Raw genomic sequence first — 12,797 nt, 5'->3', positions numbered from 1 at the left:
TGGAAGCACAGAGTAACAGAAAGAGGACTGACTTGAAAGAAGCGAGTGGGGCCTATATAAGCTCTAAAATAAAGAAAGAAACTCACCTGTCTCCTCTATCCTTTCAATGTTCCCTAAAAATATTTGCTCCAATCACCCGCTTTGTAAGATGCAAGTCAGGTGCTGGCTTTCCATTTCCCAGATGCTCAGTGATTTCAAATGTCACCAACCCCTACCCACCTTAACACCCTACCCCCTCACTCTCTACCCACACCAACCCTCTCTACCATCACCCACCCAAATCTCACTCAATCTAACCCTACCCTGTCTACTGCCACCTGCCCACATTAGCCCCAATCTCGCTAGCCCCCACCCACCAACCCTACCCCCGCTCTCTACCCCACCCACCCAATCCCCACCATCTGTACCTTCACCCAATCTCCACTCTCTACCCCCACCCACCCTATCCCCACTCTCGGCCAACACCTGCTCTCTACCCCCACCCACCCTACCACTCTCTATACCCCAACCCACCCTAGCCACACACTCTACCCCACCCACCCAAACCTAACCCCCACTCTCTACCCTAACCCAACCCTCTCTACCCCCACTCTCTCTACTCTCACCCCCACCTCCAGTCTCTACCAACCCCCAATCTCTCCACCCCAACCACCTTGCCCCCACTATTTACCCCCACCTAACCTACCCCAAAGTCTTTCCCCAATACCCACCCATCCTAACCCCACACACCCCCACCCTACACCCACTGTCTCGACCTCCACACACCCACCCTAACCCCACACTCTCTAACCCCACACAACCTCCCCGCTCTCACCAACCCCACCAAACCTACCCCAACTCTCACTGCACCCACCCACCTGACACAATCCCCATGCTCTCTACCCCCACTCACCCAAATCATTCTACAACCCACCCACCCCATTCTTTAATCTATCTCATCCTTCATCTCGAACTCCCACCTTATTTCTTACCTTCTCACTCTCAACCTTTCTCTCTCATATTTATATGATATGATATTTTATTTATATCGCACTCGTACACAAGTGTTTCAGAGCGCGACCAGGCAAAAGGGGAGGGGAACAAGCGGGAACAAAAAGGGGGTAGCGCATAGAAGGGGGGGTGAAAGTGCAGAGCCGAGGAGAGAAAACCAGAAATAAATAAATGGCGATTAAAAACCCTGGTAGTGCAACCAGCAAGTGAAAGTTGGTCAGATAATGTATATCTGATAAGTGCAGAAGAAAAGTGGGAGGGGACTGTATGGGTACAGATACAGAACCCTAGTGCAGGAGGTGGCCTGGAGGCAGTGCAGGAGGGTGGCAGGGTGAGCAGGTACCTGGGTCCGGATGACAGAGGGTGGCCAGGTGCACAATGCCAAGAGAAGAAACAGATCAACAGGGGAGAAGGGGGGAAAAGGAAGAGGCAAAGAGGAAGGTCTTGAGATGCTTCCGGAATCAGAGGTGGTTTTCCTCTTGTTTCTTTACAAAAGACTAACCCTGAGGGAGTTAGAAGTAGAGGAGCAAAGGGCTCGAGAGGGGAGATGTTTACAGAGGGATAGTTGAAGTTATTTTGGACCCAGACCCTAGAAAGCCTTTGTGGACAATGCAGCGGGTTTTAAATTGAATCCTTGCATCCACCAATGAAGGGATTTCAGGGCGGGAGAGATTCGATCCCAGATTCGATCCCAGAGCTTGAGGCCAAGGACAAGTCTCGCAATCATGTTCTGAATTAGTTGTAAAGGGGCGGAGAGTGGAGGCAGGTCAATTTAGAAAGAGGCTGTTACAGTAATCCAGTCTGGAGAGAACCAGAGCTTGGGAAACAGTGAGCTTTTGAGGGAAGGAGAGGGAAGGCAGAGTAGCTCTCAGGAGATGCAATAAAAAGTTTGACTTTTTGGAGACGTCCGAGATGTGTGAGGAGAAGGAGAGTGTAGAGTCAAAGATAACTTTAAGATAAGGTTCTTGGCCACACAGGTGGGAGTAGGAGGGTCAAGGGAGGCAGGCCAGAGAGTGAGAGGAAGGGATGGAGATAGTGTTCCAATAAAGAGGATCTCAGTCTTGTTGGCATTGAGACATAAATCGTTGGTGGCACACCAATTTTGAATGGCGATTAGACAATCAGAGATGAGGGAAGGAGAGGAGGAGGCTGAAGGAAGCCTGAAAATGAGTTGGGTGTCGTCAGCATAGCATTGGAAAGGTGAGCAGAAATGGGAGATGCAGTAGGCGAGACTTGCCAGGTATTGGTTGAAAAGCCAGGGTGAGAGGTTAGACACCTGGGGGGCACCACATGTGGAGAGGGAAATTGAAGATAGAAAGGACCAGAGTTGTACCTGGGCGGGTCGATCAGAGAGAAAAGAGGTCAGCCAGGCCAGAGCCTGATCGGTGATACCCAGGTTGTCACAGAGACGATTGAGCAGGGTGGTATGGTTGGCCCGGTCGAACGCAGAGGAGAGATCAAGTAAGATGAGGACAGTGGGAATGTTAGAATCGAGGTTAGAGAGCAGGTCTTCACGGGTGTTCAGGAGAGCAGTTTCTGTGCTTCTGGCAGATCTGAAGCGAGATTGGTGGTCATGGAGGGAGTCAACCGAGTCGGAATGAAGGTTAAGCTGAGGGATGGCCAGCTTTTCCAGGAGCTTTCCCAAAAAGGGAAATTGGGCAGTAGTTTGCCGGACATGATGGGTCAGCCGTGGATTTCCTGATGAGAGGATGCACAAGGGAGTGCTTAAGAGGGGAGGGGAGGGGAAGAGCCAGAGGCAAATGAGAGGTTGCAGAAATCGGCAAGAGCCGGAGCAAGGGTGTCAATGTGGTCCTTAATGGTTTTAAAGAAACAGGGATGGACCTGTTTTGATGAGGTTTTCATAGATCAGACTTGTCTAGCTACCTCATTGGTGGAGTAAAGAGGAAAGAAGGAGAAGAGGGAGGGGGAGTAACTGAATGAGGGTCAGTGAGACGAGGAGGAGGGGGAGAGGAGGAAAGGGGTGGAAAGGATGTCTTTGGTTTTGGAGATTAAGTGAGAGGCAAGGGCATTGCAGCGAAGGCCTCAACTGACACACGCTTCATGGGACAAATATCTGAGAAGGTGGGAGGCAATCTAGGAGAGGACTCGGCTTGGGGGGAGATGGAGAGATGGGAGGAGAGGAGGCAGTGATCACTCCAGGAGAGAGGAGTGATAAGAGGGTTAGAGAGGTGGCGGCCAGATGAGATCAGGACATCAAGTGTGTGCCCAGCAGAGTAAGTCAGGCCGGAAGGAAGGATAGAGAGGGGAGAGTGAGTCGCAGAGGTCGCGCAAGAATGCACATAAGGGATAGGTAGAATCAAGATGAATTTTGAGGTCACCTAGAAGAAGAAGTTGAGTGGTTGAGGCCAAGAGGGAGGAGGAGAGGTCAGCCCACTCTGAGAGAAAAGCGTGATTTGACCAGGGGGCCGGTAGAGGGTAACAACTGTAAGAGAGTGGCTAGGAGAGAGAGAGAGCCTGCAGACTAGGCATTCAAAAGAGGAGTAAGCTTGAGTGTGAATGAGAGAGGCAGGGATCCACTCAGGGAAGATCAGGGCTGCACCCCCACCCGGGCTGGTTGGGGCTGAGAGGATCTTGTAGCCGTCGGGGAGGAGAGTGTCAAAACTAGTGACAGAGCTGGCCGTGAACCATGTCTTGCTGAGACCAAGGACATTGAGGTTAAGTTCTTCAAGAAGGTGACAAATGTCAGAGGAGTGTTTAACAGCCAATCGAGAATTGAGAGTGGCAAAATGGAGAAGGTTGCCAGCCTTAAAGACCTTTCGGGGAGGGGTACAGGTCGGAGGTGTGGTAGGAGCTAGAGAAGGAGCATCGTCATTGATGACCCCCTTTCTCAATCGTTTCCTCCCTTGCTCCATTCCTCTTCCTTCTCATTCTCTTGCACTCCCGCACCCCTTGTCACATCCTCCTTTGAAACTTTGCATGCTCCTCCTTGCACCTTGGTGCCTGTAAATGCAAATAGCAAAGAGCAGCAATAAACGCCAAAACTATTGGCTTTGCCAATGCGTGTTTCTAATGCCACAGTTAAATCCTTCTTGTATTTTCAGACTCAGAATTTCTTTTTTACGTCAGTGCTTTTTTGGTCGAATTCAGGGATCAGAAATGTTTCTTCTATAACGCAGAAATTAACTAAATGGAATACTTTCTATAGTCCTACATGGGTGGAAAATCGTAGCTAGAAGTTAACTATTCCTATCAGTTGGTTTAGAGTAAACCGTGTTTTCTAATTCCTCATTTTGACAATATGTTTCCATATAAAAAATGTAATTCTTGTTTCCCTATGCTGGCATTTAAATTGTATCCTTGTATGTAGCTGGTTAACATATTCAAAAAAGTCTTGAAGTGAATCTGAAGACGCACTCCAAATTCCAAACATATTGTCTCTATTTCTCGTGTAACTCTTTAAATATGTTTTCCATGGGTCTTTTCACAGAATATTCTCAGTCTCAAAAGGATACATACATAACATTTATTAGCATACAAGGGCCATAGCTGACCCCATGGAAGTTCTTGATATTTGAAGGAAAAATTGATCCTCATATCTGAAGAATTTGTTCATCCATATAATCTTTAAGAGAGTTGGAACACAAATTCTGTCAGCTAAACAGTTCTGTCCTTAAAAGTAACCATTCCATAGATGTCAGACCGTCCTCATGTTTTATGTTAGTACACAGACCTACTACATCCATTGTAAATGGTATATCTAGCCCACTTTGAAATTAGATTCTTTTAATCACTTTAAAAAATGCATTGTGTATTTGACATATGTCTCACTTGATTGTATAATAGATATATTGTGATAAAGCTACATGTATACTGTTAATTGGGGCTATTGTTCATCTACCTGATGGTTTATGTAGTGTTGTATTTTTGGCAAAATGTAGAAAACGAGTGTAATATGATGCAAAAAATATGCAGGATTCGAACTGTATATTCCCCTGCTCTTCGAACTGTATATTCTCCTGCTCTGGTCAAAAAATTAATTAATTTTGGAACAAATAATCATGCTCAATCCTGCAACATATGTCTGGGTAAAGAAACCTGAGCCTGTGAGGTCCAATATGTTAAACGTATTGGACTAATAACTCCTTGACAACAATGTGCATGGGAAGGATATGTAGTGATCCATAATGAAGTGTTCATTACAAGGTATTAATTGAAGTTAGGGTACACAAAAGAAACCTGAATCTTATGACAATAAAGCAAATTCATGCAGAAACCATCTGCCTAAAAAAACAACTTGATATCTATGCAGAGAACATCTGCCTAAAATTATAACAACTAACAGCTGACACGTGTTTCGACATTGGTCTTTTTCAAGGCTGTGCCTAGGTTGAATAGAATAATCCGGGTTCGAAATTGAGGGAAGCTGGGAGCTATTTAGTTCCTGCTTCTGGCATAGTAGAGCCTGGTTAACTTGAAACCAATGGCTACCAGGAGCTACTTTTGGCTCCCACGGCCAACTGTTGCCTTCCAAACATGTAAATGTGATATTAACTTTGAGTATTTGAGAATGCCAATAAAGAAGAATTCGAACACCTCTAATATACATTTAGACACAATGGTTCATAAAAAATTGACACAAAGTAAAAGGGGCATCTCTGGTAGCTCCGAGTATATCCAAATTGTAGTCGAGAATAAGATCATGTCAATGATTGTCTGTTTTGACTTTTGAGCAGTTATTAATCAGAAAAGCACAAATAAGAATGAGTACCATGCAATTTGAAAAGAAAAAGGGCATCATCTGCTGATAGTTGAATAAATGTATTCATTAGACGCTCCAAAAAAGTAGGACTCAAGATGTCAATAGCCTGGGGATTAATGAAGGTGGTGTGCGCTTCTCATAACATGTTTAGTACTAAGTGTCTTAAGTCTTCAAGGAGAATCCATAATTCTTGTTTAGATGTTGTAGAGAGAGAGAAGAATAGCTTGCCTTAGCTCACATCGGTGGGGGATGAGGTCATGGCACAGGAAGCAGGGTGGCTGGCCCTGGGCCCAGATGGGCTCCAGGCCAGCACAGATAGGCCGTCTCTGCCACAGCAATGGTGCACCCACTGTGTCTTCTAGCTGCACGGGCCAGCCAAGGTTCTCCCCATATACCAGTTTAAGCCTGACATGCGACACCTAGTGTCCAAACAGAGATGATGAGGATTGCGCTAAATCTTGGCTCTGACCACACCAGTCATATGACTGCTATGCTCTTGTTACATAAGAATGCTGACTCTCCACCATATTCCAGGCACTCTCCACAAGCAGAATTGGTCATACAAGGAACAACAGAAATGTAATGGTTGATTTGAAATATGAAGGGAAGTTGCTTACTATTGGCTCTGTTTATGGTCCATATGGTAATAGTGGTAAAGTCTTTGCGAATCTGGAAACAATGTTACGTGACATGAGAGGAGAATCGGTTATCTTGGGAGGGGACTTTAATTGCATATTCGATTATAAAAGGGATAGATTTTTCTGGACAAAAATCAAGCAACGAATTTAATGACTTTATAGATATCTATGACCTTGTAGACACTTGGAGGATCTTACATCCAACAGAATTAGATTTTTCTTTTTATTCCCCGGTACATGATTCATTTTCGAGACTGGATCATGTGTTGGTTTCTGATGCATTAGTGCAATCTGTGGTGGAAGCAAGTATGGGGGAACATAATATATCTGATCACTCAATGGTGAGTATTAGGTTACATTTTGAAGGCGGGAATCGTGGAAAGTGTAGGTGGAGATTTAAGACTTTTGTCTTAAAAGATGAGCAAGCTTCCAAAGCATTGTGTGATTCGATTAATTATTGTATTGATAATAAAGGTTTGTCAGATAGTCTGATGGTTTGGGACTCCTTTAAAGCTTTCATTAGAGGGGAATTGATGTGCTGGACTGCTAGGGCGAGAAAAAAAAAAGGAAACAAAGTTATTAGAACTTGAGACTAACATGGGAAATCTAAAACAGAGGTATGCTTTATCGTATAGTAATAAGGATAGGATGGAGTTGAATGTTGTTAAGAATGCCCTGAAACTAGAGATGGAATCTCAAATGGAGAAAGGTTTGTTTCATATGAGACAAAGGTATTGGGAAGGAGGAGATCGGAGAGGGAAACTGTTGGCAAACAAACTGAAGGGTTTATTGGAAAGGTCACATTTGCGTAAAATAGATAAGGGCACCCAAGGTGTGGTGGTAACGAGTAAAGAGATAGGTGAATGCTTTCGATTGTTTTATACGGAATTGTACACTGATGAGCTTACCCCACAATTGCAAGATCTAGATGAATGTTTTGGAAAAATTGATGTTCCAGCTTTGTCTGAGGAAGGTAGAACTTTGCTTGATGCACCTACTGCTGTATCAGAAGTATTGTTGGCAATTGATGGTTTACAAGATGGAAAATCTCCAGGTATAGATGGGTTGTCTACTGAATTTTATAAATGTTTTGATGTGCAGCTAACACCGGAATTGTGTGAGTTGTATAATCGATTCATGATGGAGGGTATTTTGTGTCAGTCAATGAGGGAAGCTGTTGTAACAGTTGTTCCAAAACCAGGGAGGATGCGGCTCATTGCTGCAATTATAGTCCTATCTCATTACTAAATGTGGATATGAAGATTTTTTCTAAGATATTGGAAAATAGGCTAGATAAACACATGGGAGGTCTGATTGATAGGGCACAGGTGGGTTTTATGAGACAAAGACATGGATATGACAATATTAGGACTCTTAGATATTATGCATTTGCCGGAATCTGCAGTTAGTGAGACTTTGTTAATTTTTTTGATGCCGAAAAGGCTTTTGACAGAGTTAATTGGTCATTTCTAAATTATACTCTTGTGAAGATGGGATTTGGGCCACTATTTATCAATGCTATTGGGGCTCTGAAATCGGATTTATCGGCCAGGGTCTGGGTGAATGGAGGATTTTCTGATCCCTTTCGATTATTTAGAGGTACAAAACAAGGATGTCCTTTGTCTCCTTTCCTTTTTAATTTGGTTCTAGAGCCCTTGTTGGCCTGTATCAGACAGAATGGTGAAATTAAAGGGTTGTGTGTAGGGGGTGGAGGAATTAAAGTCTTAGCATATGCGGATGATCTGGTGGTAATACTGAATAACCTGAGGGAAGGTGGGCCTATTTTGAAGAATATGATTGACGAGGTAGGGAAGTTGTCCGGTTATAAAATCAATTGGGGGATAATTGTAGTCTTTCCAATGAGTGTTACTCTTAATTGTGATCGGTTATTGGGATGGGATTGTAAATGGGAAAGGGATTGTGTCAAGTATCTAGGTATTTATCTGGTTGAGTATAATGTGAATAAAATAATAGAGGTTCTCCAAAGAGACATCAGGAAGTGGCGTTGTGCTATCTTAAGTATCTGGGCAAAAGTTAATGCAATTAAAATGATGCTGCTTCCTAAGGTTTTGTATCTCATACAATCAATTCCACTGCAGTTCACAAAGAAAATATTAGGGAGTATTGATAAAGTCTTGCCAGAATTTTTATGGGGTGCTGGAAAAAGAGCTAGGATTCCACGTTATATTATGACTCGAAAGGTTTGTGATGGTGGGCTTGGTTATCCTATCCTGGGGAGCTATTGTAAAGGATTTCTACTTAAATTGTTTATTTTCTCAAATGATGATTGGGACTTAGCGCCTTGGTGGGTGCGAATTGAGGAGGGAACAGGGAAGGTATAGGTTATCGAGGGATTTGCTTTCTGAGCGGCGACAGATGTTAGGTTCAAGATTTGCGCAGAAACCGGAGGTATCTGAATTGTTTGCTGCGATGCAACAGAAGGTTTCGGATATCATGAATTTTATACCTTTAGAGCGCGCTTGGTTGGCCTCATGGGAGAGGCTGAGACTGAAATGGTCTGAGGAGTTGGGCAATGATATTTCGGTGGAAGAGTGGGAACAAATCTGGAAGGTACCGGTTAAAGGGAAATTGACTTAAACGTATGTTATATTCATCAGAGGGTGTTGGATAAGATTTATTGGACTCCACTTCGTATGTATGATCTGGGATCGATGGGAGATGTTTGCTAGGGGTGCCGGAAGGAGAAGGGTTCTCTGTTGCACATGTTGTGGTACAGTGATAGGGTGAAGGACCATTGGAAAGAGGTGTTGGACAGGATTGATGCGATTTGCACTATCAATTTTCCGCGGAACCCTTTGTCTGTGCTTCTGCTATCTCCAAGATGTGGGCGCAGTATTGCTTATGTAACTAGAAATTGGATTAATAAATGCTTACTGGTAGCTGTCAGACAGGTGTTGAAGGTCTGGAAAACGAGGAAGAAACCTCTTGTGGAGGGTTGGTTATGTGATATGAGGATTTTTTCAAGGTATGAGAAATGTTTATTTTATAGGCAGCTAAAAGATACAGTATATGAAGAAATTTGGGGACCTTTCAATAATTTCTATGGAGTGGATGATTTTATGTCTTGGTATGAGTTTAATGGGTTTATTTTTTCAAGTAATGGGGGCTTGGGATGTGAGAGTGTGTTTTATGTATTGTCCTTTGTCCTGATTTGTCTTGTTTTATTGTTGATCTGTATTGTTTCATGGTACTTTAGAGAATCTAAGCTTGGTATTTATATATGATTTAAAATTAATATGTTGGTTCTTTACTTTGCTTTGTTGTTGCATGTGTTTTGTTTTCTTTTTGTATTTTAACTGTAATCATTCATTCTCAGGAATCAATGCATGGTTGTAATATATTTTGTGGAAATTATAAATAGTGTTTTAAAAAAAAAAGAAATGTATACAAATTAAGAAACTAAAATAACAGACTAAATCGAAATGGGAAAGAAATGATGGCCAGGCAAGGAACAAAGAAAGGGAAAATAATCAAATGAGCTCAATAAAATAAAAAACAGTTCTGCAAGTACTGACACACATACCCATCGGTGGTTTAGAGCTTCATTCATCATGCATTCAATCAAGTGCCAAAAACTGTGACTAAAAAGCACCCATAAGAATCTATCTGGAGCAGGAAACTGATAGTCCAATAGTTGACACAGAAAATATGCATTGTTTGGACATTGCTACTATGTCACCAGGCAGAGGGCCAGACTCACGAGAACACCCTTGCAGAGGAATTGGAGAAGCAAACCTTTTGACATAGACCATGTTCGAAGGACTTCCATGTATGCATGTTGGACAATGCATATGTTAATATTGAAACAAAAGGATGTATAGGGCAGCCTTCAGAACGATTAGAGCAAATTCTCCTTCACTCTTGCAGTGATGAAGAGCACCATGAGCAAGGTGGGGCGTGAAGGCTTATGCACTCTCCCCTTCGCTCCCCACTGATGGGCCTTGCTTACTCACCTACCAGTTCCTGTTTATGCAATTGTGCCTATTGTATGTAATAAAGCAAAACCCCATATATCTAGCTCCAGGACCTGAATTCCACATGCACACAGTTACCACGCTCTCCTGCTTGGCCCCCTCCCTGGTTATCTTTCTCTTTCACTCTCAATCTGGATCTCTGTCTGTCTCTCTTCCTTAACTCTTAATCTGACTTCTCTCTCCTGCTCTCTTTTCTCCTCTCACTCTATCTCTCCCTCTTTCTCTGACCCACTTTTTCTCCCTGTACCTTTCATCTGCCTCTCTTTTTCTCTCTCTGCCCCTCACTCTCTACCTGGATCTCCTCTGTTTCTGTCTGTTTCCTTTCCTGTCTCTTTGCGTCTCTTGCTCAGTCTTCTCTCTCTCTTTCTCTCCTTCTTTCTTTAACTGTTACCGCTAGCGTTCACCTCTCGCTCTGTCTCTATCTCATTTTGCACATAATGGACGAGATTGTTATTTTTCATAGGCAGGGTAAGATTTATATTGACATCCATGCAGTTCATGTTTATTTCACTTACTACAGCTAAACTTAAGAGAGCGGCTACAGATAGTTAACAGCAATCCTTAATGTAATTCGAAATGTAAGGGCCCGGTCAATATTAAGTATCTGCATTATGGGTGGGTGTACTGAACTTGGGCTTCAAGAAGATATTCAGCAGAATGCCGGCTGCAAAACCTGCATGCCAGTGGCCTAATACTTTTATGCTACTTGACTCCAGCTGAATGCCTGTCTCCACATTTGAATTTATGCAACAACCCAGAGAAAGAAAGATAGTGCGGATTGCAAATGTATCGGGAATTAAAAATTTAACCTCATTCATGAATGTAAGACCAAAGTGTCTGTGTGATGGAGAAAGGGGGTGGCTAGGATAAGTGAGGGGTGAGCATTGTGTTTTTCAATAGGAAAGGTCTGTGCAGAAACAAATAATTCACAGGTATTGGAGTTGGAGACCAGTAGAGTTGCGCTAAAGTCAGTCATGTTGTGAAATCTCTCTGGTTCCCCTGTGGGCTAGTTTGCCTGAGGGAGTATTGGGTGATAGGTGTGATGACACTGAGAGCCATGCTGTGTTGTTGAAATTGGTAGGAGAAGTGGTGCGAGTGAGAGGGCCAGGTGGACGGGGGAGTGTCAGGGTTTTACAGTACCCTGTAGGATAGACCACAACAGTGGCAGGGGTTGTCCACCCATGTATGTAAAGATGAAAATGAAGCAATTAACAAATAACTAGTTGGTCCCTTTGTTTTCACTGACAGGTTCACAAACTGGAAAACAAAGAAGAGCTGTCTGCAGAGGAAGAAGTAGATTGAATATAATTTGCAGTTTGAAGTCTCCCAGTCAACATGCCTCTGCACTGATCTTCCACTTGTGATTCTACCTAATAAAAATGTAATACCACCTCGCTTTGGCCTACAGTCATTTCTTGCAAGACACAAAGCTTGACTCAGGGTGTAAGTATGATGTGTAGATGCTGCCTCTATGATGTCCAAGGACCAGAACTCCATGGTGAAGCGCTAGAAGAGCTGGTTGAGAAAAGTGAATTGTACAATCACTGTTCGATTGTTAAGAGCGGGTACACTGGATTTCTTTAAGAATGGTAAAGCTAAGTCATATAAGAGGTTGTAACACAATGCATTGAGCCTCGTGCACTCAGACAGCACACAAATTCATACCCAGAAGCATGGTCGAAAACAAGCAAGAATAAAGTTAATTTAAAGATTCGACCAACTATATGTTTGGCACAAACTATACCAGGACTGTAATAATAAGAAAAACACAGATGCGGCAAAAAGCAATTAAAAAATAAGAACACAGATATAGGAGAGGCCACCTACTAGATGCATTTCTTTGTTAGACTAATCACTGGAGCAAATGATTACAAATACAAGCCCAGATGTGACACTGCTTAATTACAATCATTGAGATATAGGTTTTCTCACAGTAATGCACATAAATGTGATCTTTGAACCTATAGACAACTGAAAGGGAAAATTAGATGTTCATAACTGGGCTGCGTATATATAAGTTAAATTAGCAATTTACATTCTTTTTCCAAGACATAGGACTTTTTTCCCTTGGTCCCTCACTATTACAAATAAACCATGGAATCTATTTGGATGTTTATGACTGTGCTCCGCTTTCTACCTAATGATCATAGACTGCATGCATATTCAACATGACAACTCAATGAACAGTCTATATGAATAAATATCACGTTTATTAGTTATCTGCTATACTTAGCATATCACTTGTTGACATGTGTTTCGAGCCATAAGGCTCTTCATCAGGGCATGGCATTTTTGCGGTGTGTAACAAAATGTCCTTAATACAGTTTTCAACACAATATTCTTCATTCTTTTTAGCATTCACTTATGCAGTTCTACCATTTTAATGCCACAGGTCTACAAAGACACAATCTGAAAATAAAACAAAAAGTAGCCATAATTAAAAAACAATTCCAA

At 42.7% G+C, this 12,797-nt stretch overlaps 1 protein-coding gene across 1 annotated transcript in view; it reads left to right on the top strand.

Moving 5' to 3' along the window:
* The window catches only part of NADSYN1 (NAD synthetase 1), a 1,375,099-nt gene extending 1,363,362 nt beyond the window's left edge, over window positions 1-11,737 (top strand). Inside the window, exon 21 of the mRNA XM_069623454.1 lies at window positions 11,592-11,737. Within this exon, the coding sequence (XP_069479555.1) occupies window positions 11,592-11,645 (54 nt within the window). The 3' untranslated portion in view covers window positions 11,646-11,737. The remainder of the gene's footprint in view (window positions 1-11,591) is intronic.
* The last annotated feature ends 1,060 nt before the right edge of the window (window positions 11,738-12,797 follow it).

This window comes from Ambystoma mexicanum, chromosome 11 (genome assembly GCF_040938575.1).
Source record: "Ambystoma mexicanum isolate Mex_15411 chromosome 11, UKY_AmexF1_1, whole genome shotgun sequence".
Lineage (NCBI taxonomy): Eukaryota > Metazoa > Chordata > Amphibia > Caudata > Ambystomatidae > Ambystoma > Ambystoma mexicanum.
Note: the sequence above shows the minus strand (reverse complement) of the source record. Positions and strands in the feature narration are given on the sequence as shown.